General features: G+C 47.9%; 3 protein-coding genes across 4 annotated transcripts; 2 read left to right on the top strand and 1 right to left on the bottom strand.

Annotated features, from left to right (window-relative positions):
* The first annotated feature begins 2,474 nt into the window (after positions 1–2,474).
* On the top strand, positions 2,475–6,107 carry MED11 (mediator complex subunit 11). Its single transcript, XM_090257367.1, has 3 exons — positions 2,475–2,644; positions 2,836–2,966; positions 3,602–6,107. Exons 1-3 carry the CDS (start codon positions 2,560–2,562, stop codon positions 3,737–3,739), a joined length of 354 nt encoding a protein of 117 aa, XP_090113493.1. The 5' UTR covers positions 2,475–2,559; the 3' UTR covers positions 3,740–6,107.
* On the bottom strand, positions 4,396–8,768 carry CXCL16 (C-X-C motif chemokine ligand 16). 2 transcript variants are annotated; one of them, XM_090257365.1, is made up of 5 exons: positions 8,750–8,768; positions 7,983–8,134; positions 7,484–7,622; positions 7,124–7,209; positions 4,396–5,741 (listed from the first exon to the last, which is right to left on the bottom strand). In XM_090257365.1, the coding sequence occupies exons 2-5, from the start codon at positions 8,047–8,049 to the stop codon at positions 5,317–5,319; spliced, it is 717 nt and encodes a 238-aa protein (XP_090113491.1). In that variant the 5' UTR covers positions 8,050–8,134; positions 8,750–8,768; the 3' UTR covers positions 4,396–5,316. The 2 variants fall into 2 exon arrangements, with proteins under 2 accessions (XP_090113491.1, XP_090113492.1); XM_090257366.1 differs by lacking the exon at positions 8,750–8,768 and adding an exon at positions 8,206–8,516 and having other exon boundaries at positions 7,983–8,086.
* ZMYND15 (zinc finger MYND-type containing 15) lies at positions 8,605–14,324 on the top strand. Its single transcript, XM_090257368.1, has 13 exons — positions 8,605–9,803; positions 10,266–10,500; positions 10,591–10,746; positions 10,976–11,136; positions 11,649–11,801; positions 12,129–12,209; positions 12,358–12,474; positions 12,591–12,679; positions 12,767–12,865; positions 13,018–13,171; positions 13,256–13,314; positions 13,560–13,720; positions 14,012–14,324. The coding sequence occupies exons 1-13, from the start codon at positions 9,254–9,256 to the stop codon at positions 14,199–14,201; spliced, it is 2,205 nt and encodes a 734-aa protein (XP_090113494.1). The 5' UTR covers positions 8,605–9,253; the 3' UTR covers positions 14,202–14,324.
* The last annotated feature ends 11,724 nt before the right edge of the window (positions 14,325–26,048 follow it).

The raw sequence follows: 26,048 nt of genomic DNA on the forward strand, positions 1-26,048 counted from the left end.
ACAGATATTAGGTCTGTTGTAGGGCCTGAGATTCTGCATTTATAATAAGCTGATACTGTTGGCCTGCAGACCACATTTTTCAGTATACGACCCTAAAGGATGACAGAGCTGCACTGCTTGCCTTGGTCTCTGTATGATTTGTGGAGCACACTGAACTACCCACAGTGACCTTTTTTTTTACATAAATAAATAAATAAAAAGTCCTATTTTGTTTAGTCATTGCATTTTTAGCCTTCACCCTAGCAGAGCTGGAGTGCAGAATTCCAGAGTGGAAATCACTTTCCCCCAAAATATTGAAGGCATGACCCACTGTCTTCTACTTTGGAGGATTACTATTACTATTATGAGGCCCAGCACCATTCTAATTGCTAATACTTAGCATTTGGTCTGTTTTCTCCCTGGAAGCCTTTGCATGACTTTTTTCTTTGAGTCTAGTGTTTTGATATTTCATGAGGTGCCTTGATGCTGGGCACTTAATGGGCCCTTCTCTGATCTCTAAGCCCTGGGGTCTGATTCTCTAATCCCCACCACCACCTTTGTTTTTTTCCTATATGCCATGTCCTTTCTTTTGCTTTACTTGCTGGAAGAGTTCCTCAATTTCTCTTTAAACCTTTTTGCTATATTTTTCACTCCTTCCCTCATGGTTTTACTTTTCAAGTGTGTTTTCTTGGATTCAATCCTTTTTTTACAGTATCTCTTATGTAAAAGTGTCAATAGTTTTCTTTTTTCCTTAAGTTTTACTTTACATCGTTTAACGTGTTATTTTTTCCTGTTTATTTTGTTCTCTGCCTTTCATGTTAGAAAGTTTCTTCAAATATCTAGACTCCTTTGCCTTGTGTCTGCTCATATGTAAGGGTGAGATAATAAGAAGTTTGACTAGAAGGTCAACGGACATAGTTGGGACTTCCCGACTGTGGGTTTCACCCCAGGTTAACAGGCTCCCTGCTCTGCTGGAGAACTCCTGCAGTTAATGCTCTGAGGTCTTTTCTCTGACTAGTCAAATTACCCAGATAAGTGCCTTCCAGTCTCTGATCTGGTTGTGAGAGTTGGAAAAACCACCACTGAGTAAATAAACTTTCACTTTTCTATTTTCAATACACCTGCCCCCCATGCTAAAGACCCTCTGTTTTCCATCTCCAACACAGAAACCTCCAGTCCTATGATGGGTTGAGGATGAGCAGCTGCCCAGATATATGGAGTAAAGGAGGAGATGGGGGGCGTCTAAGTACCACCTACACCCCAGCTGTACATGATGCCACTAATTCAAGGATACACCAAGTTGCTTCTAAACTTTCTTCACTGCTGTCTTAGTTACCACTTCACCGCTAAATCAGTTGCCACTTATCTTTCTCTTTTCCAGGTTCTATCTAAAATTTTGCTATTATCTCCTTTCTTTTTGACCTTTATAAAATACCCTATTGTTATCTTATTAGGATTTAGGAATGGAGAAGTTAAATGCCAGATGCCTCAAGTTTAAGTGAAGGTCTCCATTCATTTGCTAACCCTGTGCAAACTGGCTTAATTCACAATCTCCCATAAACTGTCAACACTGACCTTTCGAAAAGGGTAAATCTGTCATAATACACTTCTTAAAAATCCTTAAAAGGTCCCAAATGCCTTCAGAACAAAGTCCAAATTACTTAGCTTGCAAACCTTTTCCTGATGTGTCTTCCCACTCCAGACTCATCAGTGACACCTGACCACCACCACACTCCATTCACTCCAGTCAAACTGAACCCCTTGCTGTACTTCAAATGTGCTAGACCCCTTCAAGCACCATGCAGTTGCCTATGCCAGTTCCCTTTTCCTCTTCAACCAGGTAGACACCTGGTTACCCCGAAGAATCCGTTCAAGCAGCACCTCCTCCCATAATCCTTTCTCTGTGCTCCTGGTGATGCACCCTGTGCACATCTCTAACATATCGCCTATCCCATTATCGCGGGAGAGTCCATCTCATTCATCTTTGTATCCCCAGTGCCCATCACGTAACAGAAAACCAGAAAGGGAAAGGAAAAAACGTTGAAATAAACCAGCTTCTGAAACTAGATTGACAGCCTGTGTTTCAGCTGGGCTCCTGTGCAGGAGCAAGCGCTAGGGCGAATAACGTTAACACTCACCAAGTCAAGCATTTTCCAAGGCCCCAACAGATGGCGGAGCCGGGTAAGCAGAGAGAGAGGTTCCAGGGCCGTGTGGTCTGGAGAAACACCCCAGAACACCCACCATCATCATCTAGCACCAACAGACGCTTAATAAATTCTTGGATTAGAAATTAACTAGCGTCGTGAAAGTGGACTGGTCAGAAAGTCCTTTGACTAGAGAGAGTTTGCACACTGTCTCCTACACAGGTAGTCCCGTGGCAGTGATGTAGCCCTGGGCATGCGCAAAACTCCCTGCGAGGTGTAGTTCACCAGGTGAGCCTAGAAAGGAGAGACTGCGCGGAGCATCCTGGGAATTGTAGTGTCGGTTAGAGAGTGCTCTCTGCGCAGGCGCAGACCAGTGTCTCTTCCGGGCTCAAGCGTCGCATTTCGCAAAAGAAAATCCCTTCGATTTCCAGTGACAATGGCAACCTACAGTCTGGCAAATGAGCGACTACGCGCCCTGGAAGACATCGAGCGGGAAATCGGCGCGATTCTTCAGAATGCAGGTTCGGGATACGATGACCGGAAGGCGGAGAGCGAGGGCGAGCCGTGTACACGTGCGCCAACTCAAGAATGGGATCGGGGTTGGGGAGGGATCCTATGTTCTTGCGCAGGAGTGCTGGGGTAGGAGGGGCTGGCCCGTGGGCGGGGCTGTACTGGCGCTCACTGAGTAACCCTGCCCTCTCCGACCCTGCAGGTACAGTAATCTTGGAACTTTCCAAGGAAAAAACCAATGAACGGCTGCTAGACCGGCAAGCAGCAGCTTTCACGGCGTCGGTGCAACACGTAGAGGCGGAGCTGTCGGCTCAGATTCGCTACCTAACCCAGGTGGGTGGGTGGTAGGAGATTCGGTGTGCCCACCCAGCTCTCTGCCTTAGTCTTAGCCTTCAGAGGGCCCAGGGAGAGCCTTGGCCTAGGCCGTCCAAACCGGCACCAGTCCAGATGACCCCGTCAGGACCCCTCTTTTCCAGGGCCGGTTTCTTCCTCTAAAAAGAAAGAAAAGCGGCCCCGCCTACTTCACTGGGCTTCATCTTAAGAACCTCTAGATGAGGAAGTCTTGGGAGAAGGCTTGTAAACAACCACAAAACCAAAGGACTTTGCCCCTAGAAACTTGACCTGACCTCAGAGGCGTGAAACCCCAGATGACTACATCTTGAGAAATGGACGGAATTGAGAGGGTTCTGAAATCATTACGATAGCAACCACCATTTACCAAAATTTTACAATGTGCGGGACACTCAACATTATCTTATTTAATCGTACAGCTCTAGGAATTAGTTATTGTCGCCCCCATTTTCCAGATGAGGTTAACAGAAGTTAAGTGGTTTGCTCTAGGTGATCCAGTTACCATGAGGCATAATAGATTCAAACTCAGGGAAGAAATGAGACAAGAGATATGATGCCCTGTTGGGGAAATGGGCATGGAGGGGGGTGCTTCATTGACTAATTGAAATGTCCTGTAGGTGGCCACAGGGCAGCCCCATGAGGGCTCCAGCTACTCTTCAAGGAAGGACTGTCAGATGGCCCTGAAGCGAGTGGACTATGCTCGCCTCAAGCTCAGTGATGTGGCCCGAACCTGTGAGCAGATGCTGGAAAACTAAGCCAAGTAGGTGGAGAGACAGCTTGGAAGGAGACCACCACCTGCACCCCGGCACAGAACCTAATGACCTGTAGGATGGGGTGGACAGGCTGCCATGCATGCATTGCTGGTCAGAATGTATGAGGACAGTGAGGTAAAAGGTGGGAATGGAGAAATTTAAAGACCAAGCCTGCCCTCAGCTCTGCACTGGCTCCTCCAGGCGGGTGCTCCTGTTTTACATGCACTTCACAAAAGTGCTAACAAGCTCAGACAGGAGACGGAGATTCAGACACCCAACCCACTTCCTCATATACTTCATGTCCTTGTCCCAAGCACATTCTTCTTTGTTGGAAGAGATAAAACAAGAACTAAGGGTTTTAATAGTAAAAACAGTAACAATAAGAACAATGAGCCCAGACTATCACTGGGACATATGTGGGTGACTCAAGGGATTGAGGAAATAAAACCAGTCTGTATGGCAGCTGCTGAGGGAGGGTGGGAAAACCCAGGCCTTAAGTGTGGGGTCAGGAGAGGAAGCAAAAGAGAGCTGAAGTTGCTGTAGCGAGAAGGGAAACTTGGCGGGGGGAGTGGGGGGGGTGAGGACAGGACCATCAGCGAAGAAGCTGAAGCCAGGAATCATGGTAAAGGGGCAAAGGCATGAGACCAATGTATACAGAATCAATAATGATAAAAATATTTTTTTAATAAAAAAACTATACATACATAATTTGTCCAGAATTTGACCATATTAAAGATGGATTTTACATTATAGCATAGAAAAAACAGCAGAAGGTCTAAGGGAGAGCAGTAGCTGGTTATTTATGTATATACAGAGTGCATACCATGTACCAGAGAGATTGTTCAAGTACTTTTTTAAAGATTTTTAAAATTTAATTTTAGAGGGGAAGGGAGGGAGAAAGAGAGGGAAATAAACACCAGTGTTTGGTTACCTCTCGCACACCCTCAACTGGGGACCCAGCCTGCAACCCAGACATGTGCCCTGACTGGGAATTGAATCAGCAACCTTTTGGTTCACAGGCCAGCACTCAGTCTACTGAGCCACACCAGACAGGGCTGCTCAAGTATTATGCATGATACTTAATCACAATTTCTACCCTCACAGGCTTCCATTCCTAGCCCAAGTGTGTTGGGAATCTAGTGCCACAGATATATATTAAAGTTGCAAATATGAAAAAGATAAATTGAGAGATGAGCTCTGAGAACAAGAGAAGTGGGGGTGGGGGTAGGGGTAGGGGTGATAGCTTGCAGAATCAGACTCCAAAACATTTAACCATACAACCCTGGTACCCAGTAGTTGCTCAGTAAAGAGTTGTGAATTAAATGGATGGTTCCCACCTAGCTGACATCTTGATGTTTCTCCAAGCACTGCCTGGCTTTTGAAGGCCAAGTACTGGTCCCTGCGCCAATGGTGGCCTCCCTTCCTCCCTGTTCTGTGGTTTGGCTAACTCTTCTCTTGTGATCTATGCTCCATGGTATAGATAACCTTCATATTTGTCTTCCTGGGGCGGGTTTCCATATACCTAGAAGATACTGCGGTCAGGATCCTTGCCAGGGAGACCTGATTCCTAATGGAGGGGTTCAGAGGTCCAGTTGGCCTGGAGAGTACTGCAGAGACTGCTTGCTTCTCCTCTTACACAACACATAGAAGAGGACTCCAGTGAGGATGAAGATGGCCAAGAGGGACAGCACTGGCACAATGACAGATGTCCCAGCTGTAGGAGCCACATTGTCTTCCAACTGCTTGTTCTCCCCAGCCTCAGGCCCAGCCTCCAGACTGTGGTCCACAGAGGAAGTACTGGTTTCATTGACATGAGTGAGCTTTTTGTCTAAGGACAGTGCTCCATCTGGTAGGGTAGGCTGCAAGGTCGGTGGCAGGTACGTCTGGGCAGAGATGCCTGTGACTGCAGGTGCCCTTTCTGTGGATTCAGGAACCTGGCTGCTTGGGAGAGGTAAATGTTGCTGATCGGCCTCTGCCTCTGTCCCAGAGTAAACACGTCCACATTCTGGAGAGGCAAGAGGTGAAGAATCAGGAATATGAGGGGACACGTTGAAGAAGTAGATAGAGGGAGGGTCATGGGTCAAGGAGAACATCAAGGGAACAGCTGAAGCCAGGAAAGAAAAGCAGGGGGAGAGGTAAAAGGTGGAGGAGAAGGAAATGAGCCAAGCACAACATGAAACCAACCCAACAAGCATGCACCTGACCTGGGAAATCAAGAGTCCTGGGTTGGAACCCTGGTTCTGCTACAAAGTAGCTGTGTGACCTTGCCCTTGTGTCTTAACCTCTAGGGAACTCATTTGTTTCAGCTGTGAAGTGAGGATAATTTTAGTACCAAGTGCCAGGTTAGCTGGGAGGATTAAATGAAATAAGGTAAGGCTTTTGGAGCCCAGAGGACAGTAAGCTTACCTCTGATGCTACACGAGACAAATTTAGGTGGGACGTGAAAAATAATTTGCATTTTAATGGTTGTGTATTTGTTTTAGGAGAAAAATACAAAAGTGCATTAAATTTGTGACTTCATAGGTATTATTGCTTAGGACAAGTTGCTATTTAAATTTTCCAAAAGTGGCTTGTGCACACTTAGGATTTTTCATTTCGTTGTGTGTAATTTTTACCACAGAAGAAAAAAGGAACAAAATAATGAGTTCTACTTAATAATACGCATGCTGAAATGTTTGGGGGTATAGTCATGCCTGCAACTTACTTGGAAATGCATCAAAAAAACAACGTGATTGATGATAGAGGATAGATAGACAGATGGATGCGCAATAAAGAAAATATAGTTAAAGTGCTATAAGCCCAGTATTGTAAAATAGAAAATATATTTGCTTTATTATGTACATACATAAAAACATGTAAAATATAAACAAAAATCAAGTATTGTGGAATCTAGGTGGTGGGTCTATGAATGTTTACTGTTCAATTATTTTAACTTTTGTATAGTGTATGTCTTTAAATTTCCATAAAATAATGGGAAACAAAAATAGTGCCTTAAGCCCTGGCAGCAGGACAGATCAGTTGGTTAGAGCATTGTACCAGTACAAAAAGGTTGTAGGTTTGATCTCCAGTCAGGACTCGTACAAGAAGCAACCAATCAATGCATAAATAAGTAGAACAACAAATTGATCTCTTTCTCTCTCTCTTTCAAAATCAATACATTAAAAAAAAAAAAAAAGCCTCGATTCCAAGAAAAATATTAAGTAAGTTAGTTATAGCACAGGATGAACTTGCAAAAAATCATGAAAGTGGTGGTAAATGATGTTTGGTAAACAGGAACTTAAGTGAAAGTACCAGTGCTTTGGACATCTTCAGAATAGGAATGTGGGGTGTAAGGTGCAGGCATTAACTGCTGAGACACAGCCTGGAGGGGAGGGGGAAAGCTCTCACCTCTGCCCTCAAAGCCGCTGATCAGTTCAGTCACCCACAGGTCTCTGCTGCCCCCACACACGGTCCGTCGAGGTAGGTTGAACCTTCTGAGGAAGAACCTGGTCTCAGCTTCTCAAGGGTGCACCCCAGTTTCCCAGCTCTTTCCTCATGCCAAACACATGAGGTCACCACCAAGAACAACTGGGAAATTCCCAGGAAGACGGAATAAGAAAGTGAAGGCTGGAGAATTAAGGCAAATATAATCCAGAGAAGGGGTAGGTCCTCCCAGAAGGAGTTCAAAGTTTGACCAGAGAGGGTCCTGGAGGCACCCGGCAAGGAGGGATTTCCCAGGCACTGCGCTCTTAGGGTGGGTGAGATTACCTGACCGAGGAAGTACAGATATCATAACATTTCATATGTTTTTGGAGGTGTTTCATTTGTTGAGCCGTTGGAGGGGAAGCGGGAGGAAACCTGATATCACAGTGACAACTTCCAGCGCTGCTGCCCTCGTTGCCATCACCTGAGCAGGACAGAGGTGGTCGAGCACAGGTTCCCAGGCCAAGGTGCCAGGCAAGCTGTTACTTATCCTCCAGCCCACTGCCCCATTGCAGCCTCTCCCCGAGACCTCGGCTCTGATCCCCAGGCTCAACCCACACATCACATCCCCAAACACGTTCGTAATCCCACCTGCACTCAGGTGTCCTCCAGCCTGACCCCAGCTCCAGGCAGCTGGCCCTCTCCCTGCCCAGGTGGCCCTGGGGATCCTGGCACACCTGGCTCCCCACTTACTCAATCCCCAGGCCCCAGCGCCACCCGCACGCACACACTCACGCCCTTCCCGGGTTCGCACATCTGCGCCCCAGCCCGACTCCTGACTAACCTGGCAGAGTCAGCGCCTCTAGCAGGAACAGGAGACCGAAGGATTGGGACGCCCAGTCACTCCTCATCTCGGGGCCACCTGGCCCAGTCTGGCTCCCCGACAGCCTACGGAGAGTGACGTTGGCTGGTTTTTCTTTCCTTCACCTGGTCTGCCTGAGATGCAGGGAAAGACACAGGCTGTGGGCGCCCAGTCCCGGCCTGGAAGGGGGCGCGAGATGGCTCACCGCCCTCCGTCCCTCCGGCGCTCGCAGCGTCTCGAACCGACAGCGCAGTCAGTACCGTCCCCCGCGCGCGGACTCCGGCCTCCCACGGCTGGGGAACCCCGGGAAGCGGAGCTCCTTCGCCCGCGTCCCGCGCGGGGCCAGAGCCGTCGTCGAGGGTTGGCCGGGGAATGTCCGAAGAAAGAAAACGGGCTGCGGCGAGGCGGGGCAGGCGGGCAGCGGCCCAACGGGCTGATTCGGTGCGATGCCAGCCCCGCCCGTCCGCTCGCCCACTGCCCGTCCTCCAAGGGATCTGCGACTCGGGTGAGAGTCTGCACCCCGCCTCCTCCTCCAAAACTCTTTCACTTCCCTGGCGGGGTTCTGGCGCTGCAGGATCCAGTCACATGGCCGGGGTGAGGCCCGCAGGGAAGTTCGCGTGAAGTCCGCGTGCTGGGCCACTCGGACACTGACCTGAACCCCCGGGACACACGCTGCCAACCCGCGAGGAGCGGGCCGTGGGCTCCGCAGCCCTGACGTCACGCCCGCCCCCACCCCCCGAGGTATTTACCTTCGAAAAGTGGTGGCGGCTGCAGGTACCGGAGTAGTGGAACGGCTGGCCGGGAGAGGCTAGGTCTCCTGGGGCTCACGGCCAAGCCATCCAAGCTGAAGGGGTGTCCCTCCTCCCACTCCCCACGGACGGATCCAAAATTCTTTCCTCCTAGCCAAACCCTTCCTGAGAGGATTAGCCCTCCCTCATCTCTATCCCAACCCGAACCCTGCTTTTGAGGTTTAAGCCTCAAACACTGTCTCACCCCTGAGTACATCTTTAACCCTAATGGTTCACTTTCAAGTCTAGCCCCGGCCCCCTTCTCAGCCCCGGCTTCCCATCTTTAGCTTTGAAAACGTTATCCTCAGCTCGTAATACTTATCTATAGATCCCACCCTAAGTGACCCTTAAACCCACACTCCCACACTTTGGGACCCAGCCCCAAATTCTCACCACCACCCTCTTCCTCATCATATAACGCCTTCCTCTGCTCAGTCTGGGCCCAGGCCCTGTGCGCTGACGGCAATGGAGTTTGTGTCTGGATACCGAGATGAGTTCCTTGACTTCACTGCCCTCCTCTTTGGCTGGTTCCGAAAGTTCGTGGCAGAGCGTGGGGCTGTGGAGACCAGCCCTAAGGGCCGCTGGCAACAGCTGGAGGCTCAGATCAGAAGGCTGCCCCAGGACCCTGTCCTTTGGGTGCTCCATGTCTTGCCCAACCGTAGTGTGGGCATCAGCTTGGGGCAAGGGGCAGAGCCAGGTCCTGGACCAGGCTGGCTGCTGGGAGATGAACCCCCACTTCACCTTCAAGACCTAAGCCCCTATGTCAGCTTTGTGAGTTTGGAGGAAGGGCAGGAGGAGGAAGAGGAAGAAAATGGAGAGGACAATGCAAGTACAGAGAAGTTAGAACCAGAGGATGATAGGGAGCCAGCCCATGTGAGCAGAGGGTCCCCCCAGGAAGCAAATCCTCCAGGGGAGCCAGAGGAGGCGGAGCAGGAGGCAGGAGGTGGCGAGGATGGCTGCCAAGAGGACAGGGCAGAAGACAGAACCTGGCCGGAGAGGAGGAAGAGACAGAAGGGTAAGAACCTCGGGCTGGCCCTGCCCTACGCCCCTGCTCAGACATACTCCCCCTCTGAACCCCACTAACCACTCAGAACCCAGCTGGGAGTCACACACAAAAGGGTGGCTGTAGATCAATGTGGCCTGAAAAGGTGTTTTCATTGTCCCACATTGTTTTTGTTTTGAAATTTGAGCCAACATTTAAACATTGGAAGTAAAAAAAAAAAACTCCTGAAGTCTGGAGTTATACCTTCTTAAGAAAAACCGGAGCTCTGACAGCAGGCAGCATTTCTGCAGGGCAGCAACTGCTGGTGCTGTGTAGCAGCTGCCCCCCTTAGGTCCTCGAGGCATGCACTCTCTCCCTAGTTCCCACTACTGCCTTCGTTTACTTGTCTAGCCCCTGGAGGTATTTGAATTTGGTATCCCTGACCCTGATCAGCTTTGCCTACCACCCACCTCCAACTTCTCCCTTCTTCTCCAGAGGCTGCCCCCCTGCACCTTTCCTGCCTCTTACTGGTGACAGATGAATATGGCACCATCTTGGGCATTGACCTGCTAATGGAGGGAGCCCAGAGGAGTGAGGGCAAGGGCTCAGAGACAGAGAACCTGGCTCCTCGGGCCTATGCTCTCCTCTGCCACAGCATGGCCTGCCCCATGGGTTCTGGAGACCCTCGAAAGCCCCAACAACTTACTGTGGGAGATGCCCAGCTACATCGGTACAGAAACCTGGTATCTGAGTGGGGGAAGGCCTAGGGGGCCTGGACTTCTGAACCCTGCAGCCTGATGCCCTGTCCACCCCCATTCAGAGAGCTGGAGAGTCTGGTCCCAAGGCTGGAAGTGAAGTTAACCAAGGCCCCAATGCGGACATGGGGTCCCCAGCCAGGCTTCACCTTCGCCTCTCTTCGGGCTCGAACCTGCCATGTTTGTCACAAGCACAGCTTTGAAGTGAAGCTGACACCCTGGTGAGCAGCCCACAGAGATAAAGTGAGAGAAAGGAAGATCCCAACAGTCAGGCAAACAGAGAGAAAGCGGACTGGCGGGGTCCCTGCAGACACACCGAGTGAGGGACAGGGAAATAAGATAAAAACAAGCTGTTACCGGCAGAGAGAATACAAACAAGCATGTGGGCAGCAGCAGGGCAGACAGTCAGCAGACAGAGGACTTAGAGACCAACACTCCCTGTGACCCCAGCCCCCAGTGTAGTGCTGTCCTGTACTGTGGAGAGGCCTGTCTCCGGGCCGACTGGCGGCGATGTCCAGATGACGTGAGCCACAGGTTTTGGTGCCCGAGGCTTGCAGCCTTCATGGAGCGGACAGGGGAACTGGCAGCTCTGCCTTTTACCTACACTGCAGGTACCGTAAGGAAGTCAGGATGGGGAGGGGAAACTGGGACCCGTCTTTGCATCTGGGGCCTGGGTATCTGGGAACAGGGTCCTGGAGGTTAAGTGCCTGGGGCTGGAGTCTGAATCCCTGGAATTAGGGCTGGGTGTTGGGAACTAGACCCCTGAGGCTGGAGACAGGGTCTCTGGAGCTAAAGACTCAGCACCCAGGTCCCTGAAAGAGCTGAAGGGACTGGGAACTATCAATTTGAACACTTGCTTCCCAGCTCCACTACTAACTGGTGACCTTAAACATATCGCTTTATTTCTTAGTGCCTTAGTTTCCTCATCTGTAAAACAGGAATACTAACAAATATTCCCAGGGAATTATTATAAGAATTCCGTAGACTGGATGCCTGCTACACTGTAGAAATGCGGAAATGTTAGTTCCCTCCCCATCTAGCACCATACTCAGACCCGGGGTGAGGAGAGCTGAAGTCTGGGATTCTAGCCACCAGGCCCTCAGCCCTTCTCCTCCTTCTCCAGAGGTGACCAGTGAAACCTTCAATAAGGAGGCGTTCCTGGCCTCACGGGGCCTCACTCATGGCTACTGGACCCAGATCAGCATGTTGATTCCAGGCCCTGGGACCCCCAGGCACCCCCGGGGCAGCACACCATCTTTTGGCCTTCTTCTCAATGGTGCGTGGGGCCTTTCTTCAGGTATGGGCCTCTCAAACTAGAGGAAAGGATGGGAGAGAATAAAGTTGTCTGAGTCCCAGATAACCCCTCCATATACACACTAAACTTTATCACTACTACTGGGGCCATTTCAGTCCTCTTCCTGACCCTCTAAGTCACTGCTGCCCTCCCCATCAGAAACTCCATCCCTAGGCAACCCCCTCCCACATTCCTCTTGCTGCAGTTCCAGGTCCTCAAGTAATGAAGCTTCTTTGGAAGGGAGAGAGAGACATGCCAGGTGGGGGTCTCCCTGACACCAGGCTCCTTTTCTTTCTTTCCTCCTCTCAGGAGATCCCTACCAGCTTCTCCAGGGGGATGGACCTGCCCTGATGCCTCCTGTGCCTCCAGATCCACCCAGGGGCCTCTTGGGTGAGCTGGAAGGGCCCTGTAGGAACTAGGGATAGGGACAGGCACTGGAGAGCCAGCAGTCTGGGTGGCTGAGATAAAGGGGACTATTAGATTGGAGGTGTTGGGGCCCAGATCTGGGGCCAGGTCCCCCCTAACACACTCTCCCCAGGCTCGTGGCAGGATTACTACACATGGCGGGGCCTCGACCTGGACTCCCCCATGGCTGTGCTTCTCACCTACCCACTGACTGTGTACTACATCATCACCCACCTGGTGCCCCTGTCCTGTAAGGAGAGCGGACGCGGGGGGAGGAGTGCATGACAAGGGGCAACAGGAAGCAGGTGGGGGACAGGAGGGAAGAGGAGAGGGACCATATCCTTACATGGCTAGCTTCTCACACAGTCCCTGAGCTCAACATCCAAAACAAACAGTCGCTGAAAATCCATGTGGTGGAGGCTGGAAAGGAGTTTGACCTTGTCATGGTGTTTTGGGTGAGTCCCTCTGGGCCCAAAAGTTGGGCATTTGGGTGTGAAAATGGATGCAGGGTAGGACCCAGATGTGTCCTCTCTGTCCTTTAGGAGATCTTGGTCTTGCTCCCCCATGTGGCCTTGGAACTACAGTTTGTGGGAGACGACCTGCCCCCTGAGAGTGACCAGCAGCATTTTACCCTGCAGAGGGTGAGGGCTGAGGGGACCCTGCTCTTCAGCCCTGACCCTCCTACTGTCTTCCTTATTGGACCGTGCCCTTCTGCTCCCCCCTCCCCTCTCCTGTTTTGCCTGATGCATCCTCCAGTACCCTAACTTCCAGTGGTTTCTCCACCACACTTCAGGAGGGCCCTGAAGTATCTGTCCGCCCTGGTTTGGGGATATCAGCACGGCTCAGCTCTGGAGCTAAGGAGAAAGGGGGCCGAAGGGACCTGCAGATCAAAGTGTCTGCACGGCCCTACCACCTGCTCCAGGGGCCCAAGCCTGATTTGGTTATTGGTAAGAACCTGGGGTAGGAGTGGGAGAAGGTGCAAGAATAAAGCCATGGGAGCCAGCTTCTCCCTGCTCTCCTCTGGTCCACAGGATTTAACTCTGGTTTTGGTCTCAAGGACACTTGGCTGAGCTTGCTACCCCGGTTACAGGTAAGCCAGGGGTAGCCCCTCCTCCTGTCCTGAAAGTCACTGCTTCTCCATCATCTCTCTGGTCCACAAACCTGCGGGCCGCCCACGGGTCCTCTTGCCCCTCCCCGTGTCTGCCTCGTATGTCTCTCCTCCATCCCGCTCTATCTGGGTCCTCAGTTTGCAACCCAGTCTACAACCCTTGCTGCTCGGGAGGTCCCTGGGGGAGGGGGCAGCCCGAGAGTGACCGAGGCCGGCCCCCACCCCAGTCCCTCCGAGTGCCGGCCTTCTTCACGGAGAGCAGCGAGTACGGCTGCGTGATGGACGACCAGACCATGGCAGTGGCCACAGGAGGGGGCACCAGCCCCCCGCAGCCCAACCCCTTCCGCTCCCCTTTTCGTCTCAGAGCGGCCGACAACTGCATGCCCTGGTAAGGGCCCGCCCCCCTCCCCGTGACCCTTAACTTCTCTCTCTCTGGCTGCGCACCCTAAAAGGCCCACCCCTACCCTCGCCCCTGCTCTCCTGGGACCTCGTTGCCCCAGCCCTACAACCTGCCTTTTCTGCCCCGACTGCTCACCACCCCCCTGGCGGGTCTCGGCAACCCCAACACACTCCTCTTTAGATCCAACTCCCCAAATCTCTCCAACGGCCCGCCCACCCCAAAGTCTCGGCTTCCCTCTGGCCGGCGGGAGCCCGCCCCTGACGGCGCCGACCCCCTCAGGTACTGCAACGCTTTCATCTTCCACCTGGTGTACAAGCCGCCGCAGGGCAGCGGGGTGCGCCCGGGGCCGGGCCCCGGGCCTCCAGCCCCAGCTCCGGCCGCTCCTCCCGCCCCCGCCCCCGCCCCCGCCCCAACCCGAAGGCGCCGAGGAGAAAAGAAAGCTGGGCGGGGCCCCCGCCGGCGGAGGTGAGGGCTGAGAGGTAGCCGTGCCCCCCCACACTTCCCCAAAGGGGCCTCCGAAAGGGGCACAAACACGCGAGGCTGAGAGGGAGGCCGGTTGGTGGAACACGGAAAAGGTAAATAAAATTCTTGTTTGAAACCACTGAGTCATATGCTCATAACTGGGTCTCTAAACAGGGAAGGGAGAAAAGGATTTAGGGGTGATTTCTTTTCCTCCAGGTTCTTCCAGTCCCTCGGTGGCTGTCCCCACCTCTTCTTACTTGAGACTCTAATCCAACTTGGTAACCCCAAACCTCTCCTAGTGCGTATGTGGGTAGACCATTTCCCCACCCTAGCAACCTCGGGGACCTGCCCCAAAGCAAGACCAAGAAACAGAAAGTAGCTTCTCACTGGGGGTCAGGGGAAGTACACAACCTTCCAGGGGCACACAGACCCCCTGGTTTACCTTCAGTGCAAGGCTCCAGCCACTCCACTACCCAGGTTAGAAACCTGGAGGCCAGCCTTGACTTCACCTTCTCTCATCACAAGTGTCCAATCAAGAACCAACTCCTGCTGAGTCATGTAGGGAACCGGTCTGTGTGGTTTCAAGAATTTTAGCCCAGAAGCCACAAGCCAGGATCCTGCTGGGAGCCTTGTCAGACTGGACTGGAACATCGGGAAGGCAGAGGCAGACAGGATTGAAGGCCACTCAGGATTCTCATGAGAATTGGATTTAAAGAATGCATATTATACTTTAGAGCTTGCTCTGCTTTTCTTATCGCTTAGTTAACTATAAACAGTGTGTAGCTAAAAAAGTATGAAGCCTTGCACCTGATGTCAGCATGGCGTCGGGATGTTTAGCAGGCCCTGACGCAGACTGGTCACCGTGTTCTTTACATTGATACCTGTAATCAGTAACTGTCAACTGTAACCCAAGCATCTGAAAACTTATTGATGATTCATAAGTCTTGCCCTTGTATCTCCCGAATCCTCTCCTCAATAAAAGGGAGCAGGAGAAAGTATTCAATGCACTTCTCCACTAGAGAGATTTGCCACCTCTCCTCACTCCAGACAAAATACAGTATCCTGGGTAAATTTGTTCACTGTGCCGTGATCCCGAAACCTCTGTAGGACAGGGAGTTCCCAACCGATCCAGGGCATTGGAGGCAGACAGCCTTATCTGGTGCCCGACATGGAGTCCTCCCCCAAAGAATCTAACTAATTCAGCAATCTACACTTATAATTTTTTAAATTATGATGAATGCCTTATTACTCCTATTTAAAAAAAAAAAAGAAAGAAAGAAAACTGTCTTAAGGAAGCAGCTCAGGCAAGGCAAAAAAAAAATTGGAAAGCCCTGTCGGCTTTCCCGATCATTGTCAGGCAGGGACAGGCTCCTAAGTGGGAGCCCTACTTATAATCAGCACACTTTGACCCACTACACAAATTCTTTAATCATTTCTGCCTCTAAATCTGGCCAAAAGAAAATCAGTTTAAATTACTGGTCTGTTATAAGCTTACAGCATTTCTCTCCACCGCTAGGTGACTTTTCAAATATTCCATAATATACTCCCTAAGTCAAATATTTAGCAACCTAATTAGGTTGCTAAATTAATTAGATTCTTTGGGGAGGACGCCATAGAGTCAGACTGTTGAAGTCAGTCAAATCCACCAATTTGTGTCCAGTCCCACTACAAACTCATCTCCACATTTCAGCCGGCCTTTTTCTCCTAAAGCAGACCTCCAAACATGTTACCCCTGCCCCCAAATCCCTTCAGTGACTTCACTCTGCTTTTAAAGTCCCCTTGAATGTAGGCTGAACTTAGTGACTCTTACTGAGTATAGAAAAGAAAAAATAGTGGAGAAACCTGGCAGACACCATCTTAACCAAGTGATCAGGGTTAAAAAAGTAATGAGTCACGTTAACATATTATGCTCCCTGGCATGGTGCAATGAGAAGGCCACCTCGCCACTGTAGTATTCTTTGCAAAAATCTGTAACTTCGATCTAATCATGAGCAACATCAGACAAATTTAAATTGTAGAACAGTCTACAAAATACCTGACCACTATTCTTCAAAAGTGTCAAAGTCATGAGCAGCAAGGAAAGACCAAGAAACTGGCAGATTGAAAGAGACTAAGGAGACATGATGACTAAATATGCAGTATCCTGACTTGGATCCTGGAATAGAAAAAGGACATTAGTGGAAACACTGGCGAAATCTGAATAAAGTCTGTAGTTTAGCTAATGGTATTGCATCAGTGTTAATTTCTTGCTTTTGATAAATATGCCATGGTTATATGAGATGTAATATTAAAGGAAGATGGGGAGAAGGTATATGGAAATGCTCTATTCTCTTTGCAACTAATCTAAAAGTCTAAAATTATTTCAAAATAAAAAGTTAAAAATCAAGTTCAGCCCCGGCTGGTGTGGCTCAGTGGATTGAGCACTGGCCTGTGAACCAAAGGGTCACAGATTCCATTCCATCAGGGCACGTGCCTGGGTTGCAAGTCCTGGGTTGCAAGTCAGGTCCCCAGTTGGGGGCGTGCGAGAGGCAATCGCACACTGATGTTTCTTTCTCTCCCTCTCTTTTTCTGTCCCTTTGCCTCTCTCTAAAAATAAATAAACAAAATCTGTTTTTAGAAAAAAATCAAGTTCAGACTCCTTGCTATGGTTTATAAAGTGCTGCTGTCTTTTATTATAAATATTTTATTATTCAAGTTTCCAAATATTCACAAAAGCCACTACTCAACTTAAACAATTATCAACATTTTCCTCATTTTATTATTACCCCCTGGGATACTATGATGTAGTAAGAAATATGTATTTGGTCTTTCTGGAGTTCCTGGCTTGAAACCTTTGGGATTTCCAGTGTGATAGGGGTGACAGGAGTGTCTTTTGTTATTCATAAACTCCTTTCAACCATATGAGTGTGTTTATGCTAATGAGATGACCCTAGGTGAGCCCATATTTAACTTCACATTGGGGCTGGTTGCTAGAGGAACCAACCATGTAATTAGAGGGCTAGAACTTTCAGCCCACCCCTCAACCTCCAGGGAGAAGTGGCGGGGAGTGGGGGGGAGGCTAGAGATTGAGTTAATCATAAACATTTAATCAATCATACCTCCATGATGGAATATTCATGAAAACCCCTACTCCTGCCCAATGGGTTGCTGAACACAATGAGGTGCTGAGGACGGTGCACCTAGAGAGAGCATGTACGCTCCACACCATCATCCCCTATACCTTGCGCTATGCATCTCTTCCATTTGGCTCTTCCTTTATAATAAACCAGTATTGGTAAACTGTTTTTCCTGAGTTCTCTGAGCCATTTTAGTTAATCAGTGAACCTGAGGAGGAGATCATGGGAACCCCCAATTTATAGTCAGTTGGTCAGACTTATGGGAGGCCAGGACTTACGATTGGCATCTGAAGTGGAGAGCAGTCTTGTGGGATTAAGCTCACTCTGGGTGTTTAGTGTCAGAACTGATTAAATTGTAGGACACACAGTTGGTATGTGAATATTTGGAGTATTGGTTGGTGACGGGAAAAAAATAACCCACAAATTTGATGTCAGGAGTGCTGGTAGTAAAACAGTTAATAGTTGGTGTCAGAAGTGAGATGTGCTAGATTGGCCCTGGCTCACAGAAATATGTGGTTTTGATGAGGAAGGGGCAAGTCCATAGGGGAGACTCACACCCTAAGCCAAGAGGGCTCTTTGCTTCTTGTAGGGAAGAATTTAAGACTTTAAGACTTGAGCCAGGCAAAATGTTAAAGTAGAAAAGCAGGTTTTATTGAGCAGAAGGGACAAGCAAGAAAAACCACCCCATAGACAGAATAGCAGACTCTCCTCCCAAGAGAAGGAAGAGACCCCAACCATCTCTAGAGGCTGAGCTTATATCTATTTACAATTTCTAAGGGAAATTGCTGGTATGGGGAAATACATAGTGGAAAAACATGTTGGGATTAACTTTAACCTTTACAAGGTGTATTTTGTGGTCTCTTTTCCCTTCATGGTAAGGATAAATGATAAGGTAAGAGTGAGTAGATATTAATCAATTTTCCCAGGGATTTCCTTTGTTTGGAGGCTATTAGTGATCCGCTTGAATATCAGGTCAGCCGAGTTTCGTGTCAGGCAGTGTGGAGCAGGCCCCTGACTTAACTTTGTTTGACTTCAGTTAATTTATATAGTCCTTATGCCCCTCTTCTATGTGAGTTTGGGAAAAGAAAGAATGAAAGGGTGGAGATAAGGAAGCTTTGATTCCTGGGTGGTCACGTGGTCACCACTGGTATGAAGCAGCGGCTGTGCTGAAAACATTAACTGAAGGTAAAAGTTACAAATGGAATTTAAAATTGGATCTGACTCCCAGGAGTTGGTTTACTGGATGCACAATGAAATACAAACTAATAAGAAAAGAAGTGAAATATGCAATTCCTTGGTAATTATCTGTAATAGCTAAAATGAAATTTAAAAAAAAGAGTTCTGGTTTGGACTTTGATGCTAGACTAAGTTCAGATAGTGGCCAGTTTAAGCTTCAGCCAATAGCCTGTCCACAAAGCTGAAACATTTCGGGACAGCAGAGAGTACCTCTAAGGACTCCAGTCACCAAGAAGGTAGTCAGTGTGAGGGAGGACAAAACCACACAAGTACTAAAACCAGTGGATATTATGTGAAGCAGTTGCTTCATTTCTGTAGATTGGTATCATCAGCTTCCTGAAGAATCTTTACTAAAATGGATCATGAGAGTGAATAATTTAGGAACAATAACTTTGGTATTAAATGCTGCAGGGAAGAAGAGCATATTTGGTTATACAGGACCCACAGGTGCCTAGTAGACAATCACAGATGGCTGTACACAATCCAGACACACAGGAGGTTATTCCTGAGACATAATCTCAAAACTATCTAGGGGCCCACTAAGAGTCACCACATTGGGACTTCCGGTCAAGATGGAGGCGTAGGTAGACACACTTCACCTCCTTGCACAACCATAAGAAGGATCATAACTAATCTCAAAACAAAAAACACCCAGAAATGCCAGAAAATCAAACTCTATGGACGTCTGACAACCAAGGATTTAAAGAAGACATATTCATCCAGATGGTAGAAGGGGCAGGGACCGGGAGCCAGGGTAGAGAGGACACAGTACCATAGCAGCAAGGCAGTGGTGGCCAGATGAAAGAGCAGTCCCACATTCACGTGTGGTGGATCAAGCGATCACCGCCCAGCGCAGGGTTCCAGCACAGGGAAAATAAAGACTCATAACTTCTGGCTGTAAAAATCAGTGGGGGGTAGGGCAGCAGAAAAAACTGCCAGTCTATCAGGAGAGTCCCTTTAAAGGGACCACATGGTCCTAGAACGTACACAAAACCACCCACTCTGGGAACCACCACCAGGGCAACAGCTAGAGGGGTGCCAGTTACATATGGCAAGTGGGTGAAGTGACTGGAAATGGGGTAAGTGCTGCCGAGCAAGCCTCCAGCAGCCAGGCAGTGGCATTGTCCCCTCTCCGACCCCTCCCCCATATACAGAGCCACAAAGTGATGAAGCTAGTTGCCCACCCCTGGTGATTACCTAAGGTTCTGCCCCATACAATGTAACAGGTGCACCAAGACAGGAGTCAAAGCAGCTCTACCCAATACACAGAAACAAACAAAAGGAGGCTGCCACGTTGAAGAGGCAAAGAAATATGGCTCAAATGATAGAATAGAACAAAACCCCAGAAAAAGAACTAAATGAAACAAAAATAACCAACTATCAGATGCAGAGTTCAAAACACTGGTGATCAGGATATTCGGAGAACTCATTGAGTAGGGCAGAAGCATAAGGGGAAAAAATGAAGGCTACAGTAAGTGAAATAAAAATGCACTGGAAACCAATGGTGAAGGGAAGTAAGCCAAGGTTCAGATCAACAATTTGGAACATAAGGAAGAAATAAATAGTCAACCAGAACAGAATGAAAAAACAAGGATTGAAAAAAAGAGAGAAAGAAAGAATAAACAAAGAATAAGAAGACTCTGGGACATCTCCAAATGTGCCAACATCCGAATCATAGGGATTCCAGAAGGAGAACAGAAAGAGCAAGTAATTAGAAATCTGTTTGAAAAAATAATGAAAGAAAACTTCCCTAATTTAGTGAAGGAAATACTGCAAATCCAGGAAGCACAGTGAGTCCCAAACAAGTTAGACCCAAAGAGGAACACACCAAGATACATAATAATTAAAATGTCAAAGGTTAAAGGTAAAGAGAGAATCTTAAAAGCAGCAAGAGAAGAGAGTTACCTACAAAGGAGTTCCCATATGACTGTCAGCTGATTTCTCAAAAGAAACTTTGCAGGCAAGAAGGAACTGGCAAGAAGCATTCAAAGCAATGAAAAACAAGGATCTACAGCCAAGATTAATCTAAGCAATCATTTAGGATGGAAGGGCAGATAAAGTACTTCCCAGACAAGGTAAAGCTAAAGGAGTTCATCATCACCAAACCCTTATATGAAATGTTAAAGGGACTTATTTAAGAAAAAGAAGATCAAAACTATGAACACTGAAATGACAACAAACTCACGGTTGTCAACAACTGAATTTAAAAAGCAAAAGCAAACTAAGCAAACAAGTAGAAGAGGAACAGAATCATAGATACGGGGATCATTTGAAGGGTTATCCATGCGGAGGGGTCAGGGGATTAAGAAGCATAATTGGTAGGTAGGAAATAGACAGGAGGATGTTAAGAATAATATAAGAGGATGTGTTGAGAGAATTCACCAGAGCAAAGAAGGAGCCAAACCCTTGAACTTGATGCAGTAACCAGTCATGATCATCTGCAGAGAGGCAGGTTGACCCTAAGGCCCCTGCTGTCCCTCAGGAGTGCATGTGCCATGCACACCAGAGATCAGTTAATCCTCACAAAGAATCAGCACTTGTGTCTGTTCTAAGGAAGCTAGGAGTTCTGTGAGAAGCCCAGAGAACTTTGAGGCTGAAATTTTGAGAAACAATGGAGAACCAGCTGCCCTGACTGGCCAGCCCTGCCACAGGGTGCAGCACAGAGGGGAACAGACATGTGCCTGCACCCCCTCCACAGCTCTTGTTTCAGGAACTGAGGTATGACCCACCATGATTCCAGGAAACCGTAAGCAGTTCCACCTCTGTGCCTCAGGACTGCAGGCAATCAGGATGGTGTCTGAGCCATTATGCCCCAGGGTGAGGCAACCACCACCCAACACACAAAGACCACCAACCAAGGCACAAGGACCACTGCCCAGGGCACAGAAGAAAGACTGCTGCAGCTTTTATCAAATTAACCTTTTCCTTGAATTCCAAACCCCTTACCTACACTTTTCTTCTCCTTATAAAAAGGGTCCATTTACAAAAGAATTTAAGACAGTCTGTTAGGGTACAAACCCACTGTCTTCTCAGATGGCAGACCATCGAATAAAGTGCCCATAAAGATTAAAACAAAAAACAAAAAAAGAAGAAGAATATAGGAAATGGAGAAGCCAAAGAACTTATATGTGTGGCCCATGGACATGAACTAAACGGACCGGGGCGGGGGGTGATTGCTGGAGGAAAAGGGGGGTACCGGGAGGAAGGGGCCAAAGGGGGAAAAATTGGGACAACTGTAATAGCAGAAGCAGTAAAATATACTTTAAAAAAAAAAGAGTTACCACCTCATTAGCAAAAAAGCAGGTATGGCTGAAAGGGGCTTGTTATAACAAAAACACTCCTCTCACCCTTATCACTCAGGAAATTCCAAGGGTTTTCCTAGTACTAATGCCAGGAACTTGGAACAAGGACCAAATATACATTTATTATTATATCACAGTATCACACAAACACACAATTTTTCCCCAGTGTTTTAAAGCACGCCCTAGACATCAGTCATCTCACTTATATGCACCCATAACTAATAAGGGCTTTTAAAAATGTAACCACCATACCATTATCATACCCAATAAAATTAATAATTATTCTTTAAGATCTTATAATACTTAGTCATATTTAAATTTCTTCAGTTAACTCAAAGATGCCTTTTATAGTTGGTTTGTTCCAATCAAAAACCAACAGCCCTGGCTGGTGTGGCTCAGTGGATTGAGCATTGGCCTGGGAATCAAAACATCACCGGTTTGATTCCCAGTCAGGGCACATGCCTGGGTTGTGGGCCAGGTCTCCAGTTGGGGCGTGTGAGACACAACCACACATTGATGTTTTTCTCCCTCTCTTTCTCTCCCTCTCCCCCCTCCCCCGGCTCTCTAAAAATAAATACAGTCTTTTTAAAAGACCAACCAAACCAAGATCCATACATGGCTTTTGGTTATGTCTCTTAAGTCTCTTTCATTCTGTAACAGACCAACCTCCCTTTTTTATTATTTCTTTATTTCTTTTACAGTAGCAAAAAATATATTAAAAATTGAAATGGAAGACTCTACAGAGTTTATGGTTCCACGTATCGTCGTCGGCAGCCGTCCGTCTCGAGAGACGATGGTGTAGCTTCTTAAGAGTCTATCTGCACCGCCGAGAATGGCTGTGCAGTCCGACTCGGGAGTGACATGGTATCTGTCTCCTCCCGTGTTGAATCGACATCTTGTGATGACGCTGAAGCTACAGAGCCTGGGCAGGGTGATATGGAGGGTCTGCTGTTGCCCATGCAGCAGACCCCCCCTCTCTTCGCAGCTGAAGGATCCAAGGGAAAGACGGAGTCAATACAGCTTGGCTTCAGGTGCGCCGCAGGAGTTGCCGGTGTTGACTACAACGTCAAACCGCCTTAGGGACTCCGGCTCCGGATTTTCTGTCGGGGTTTACTCCCTTAGCCTTTCCCCTGAAGAGGTATGCCGCAAGGCAGCGGAGGTTTTTTGGAGTCAGAGTTTTCCTTCTCTTCTCCACGTATAAGGCACCTGAAAGTTGCCATTCTGTCTAACTAACCTCCCTCTTCTTTCTTTTTAATTTTCACGCCACCGATCAGATGAGAAACTGAATCATTTGGCTTCATTCTAGATCTGGCTGATTACTTCCTCAGGGTACTTTTTAAATTTGTTCACTTATTTTCTTTAGTTCCTGTAAAGCAGGATTTTGATGTAGACGATAAGGCCCTTTTAGTGTAATCCCTGCCAGCCTCTTGGGATGATCTCACGCCATTTCCTGCTCCCTCTCTGCTCGCCACCCACACGCCTCTGCGTGAAAACACCATATTTTGTCATTGTGGAACTTCCCTGTTTTCTTGCTCAACTAATTCCTTCTGGGCCTAACTGTCACTTCCTTAGAGAGGGAGAACTTTCTTAACCCCCAGATGAGGATAGAGCCCCCTGCTGAGACCTCCCAGAGCGGTGTATGTTCCCTACAGCTGCAACAAGGGAGCTTAGGTTCCTGGTGGACTGAGGGGAAATAGAACTTTTCATCACTCCCTTGGCCAGAAAATAACCTTTTCCTAAATTCTTGCCATCTACTGCATAAAAATATGAAAGGATATGACTGTCTTCGAGTGGTGGGATTACTAAGGATTTGTTTATTCATTTTGTTTAGCTGTACTGCTCATTTTTCTTCCATGAACACACAGTATGTTTGTAATAAAAAATGTTTAATTTACAAATTTATTTCTTTAATAATTCACTTATTAAATATTGATTGAGTGCACACAAGGCTTTGTGTTGGACCTTAAAGAGCAATGGGGGAAATAGACAGATAATGGTCCCTGCCTCTGCAAAACTTAATGTCTATGGCAGGGGTCAGTAACTATGGCCTTTGGTCAAATCCAACCTGCCACTGTTTTTGTATGGCCTTCAAATTGAGAAATCAAAAGAAGAGTATTTCATGATGTGAAACTTATATAAAGTTCAAATTGCAGTATCCATAAATGTATATTAAAATAGACCCACAAGCATCTCTTTATGTATTACATGTGGTTACTTTCATGACACAAAAAGCAGGGTTTGAGTATTGTGCTTGTGACAGAAACCATATAGCCTGCAGAGTCTGAAATATTTACTAACAGGCCCTTCAGAGAAAAAGTATTTCTTACTCTAGACCATGGTCAAAACATCTAAAAAAGAAGTCACCAGCTTGGGGGAGACCTGAAAAAAACAGAGAAGTAACTAACAGAAAAATTACAGTACAATGTGATCGGTGTGATGATGAAAGAGTTGAGAGTCTTACAGACATACAAGAAGCACTTAAGAAAGCCTCACGATGTCAGAGAGGGTTTCCTGGAAGAAATGACATCTAAGCAATGACCTGAAAGCCAACTTAGCCAGGTAAATAAGAGGAAAAACAATAATAGCATGTGCAAAGGCCCTGGGGCAAAAGTAAGCAAGGTACTGGGGAGAAACTATAAGATGTTCAGTGTGTTTGGAGTTTAGAATGAAATGAGGCTCCCTTACCCCAATCACTCTCTACCACATTATTTTCTTTGAGCTCTTAACACAGTTATTTTATCTCACCCTTTTATTTGTGTTTATTACCTCCTCTCTTCCAACACACTAAAAAGTAAATTCCAGCCCTGGTTGGTGTGGCTCAGTGAATTGAGTACAGGCCTACAAACCAAGGGGTCCCCAGTTCGATTCCCAGTCTGGGCACATGCCTGGGTTGCGGGCCGGGTCCCCAGTTGGGGGTCGCTCTAGAGGAACCACACATTGATGTTTCTCTCCCTTGCTTTCTCTCTCCCTTCCCCTCTCTCTAAAATAAATAAATGAATGAAAACCTTTAAAAAAACATAAATATAAAAAGTAAATTCCATGAAAGAGGAGATCTTGTCTGCTTTGTTTATAACTATGCCCTAGCACAGTGCCTAGGATAGAATAGCTGCTCAGCATTTACTAAAATAATTTTAGAAAAATATACCTGCTATCCTGGGGGAAAGATGGACTGTGAGAGGGTAAGACTTGAGGAGGTAGATCAGCTAGGAGGTTTTGGTAATATAACGGGCACGCGTTGTTGGAAATAGGTGTATCCTAGGGAGTTAGAAAAAACAGGTGGTGGTCAATGAATAGATATTGGGGCAAGGGGAGTGCAGTGAAGGAGTGAAGGGATGAAGAATGACTTCCTGGTTCCTAGCTCAGGCAAGTAGGTAGAAGAAGTGCCATCTGCTCACAGTAGGGACACAAGAAGAGGAGTGGAGTTAGAGTAGTTGGAAGGAGGTGGGAGAGGAAGGTAAGGAATTCAGGGTGGGATTTGGTAAGTTTCAGATGTTTGTGGGAACTCCTGGTGGAGACTCTGGTAGGCAGTGGATGTGTGAGGTGGAACACACACGACTAGGAGGGTGGATGAGAGCACCCAGAGAGCGTGAGAAGAGGCCTTAAAAAGAGAATCCTGTGGAAGATACAAATATCAGCAGGGTCAGAGGAGGAGGAGCCAGCAAGGACATGGAGACGCCCTGAGGGTAGCAGGAAAACCCAGGAGAGTTCAGAAACAAAGAAAGCAAAGTCAGCTGTGTCAGCTGTGGCTCAGCTCAGGTAAGATCAAGGTGAGTAGGTGGCTCTCGTACTTGGCAACAAGGACACAAGAGCTTTCCCTAGAGTTGTGGTGGCAGACTTGAGAGAGTAGGTAAGTGAGAGGGAGGCAATAATGGGGCAACATAGAATATACTGAGAACACTAAAAAGAAACTTCAAGTGACCCTAAATCCCAATACCCAGAGATAACCGTGATCACCATTTTGGTTTGTTTACGGTCTCTTCTGTAAGAGTGTAAATATTTTTTGAGAACTTTAATCATACTGTAATCATAAGCAGAGGCCAAAGGAACCTCTGCAAAGCCACAGGACACAGTGAGCACCACACCTGGATCCCAGGAAACGAAGTCACGTGCTCTTGTCTCACCTGTGTCATGCTCCCAGTACAAAAGTGAGAGGGAGGTGCATTGGAGGCAATCATCGGGCACCTGCAGGGGCACTGAGAA

The sequence above is a fragment of the Furipterus horrens genome, unplaced genomic scaffold, assembly GCF_987537825.1.
Source record: "Furipterus horrens unplaced genomic scaffold, mFurHor1.1.pri manual_scaffold_11, whole genome shotgun sequence".
Taxonomy (NCBI): Eukaryota; Metazoa; Chordata; class Mammalia; order Chiroptera; family Furipteridae; genus Furipterus; species Furipterus horrens.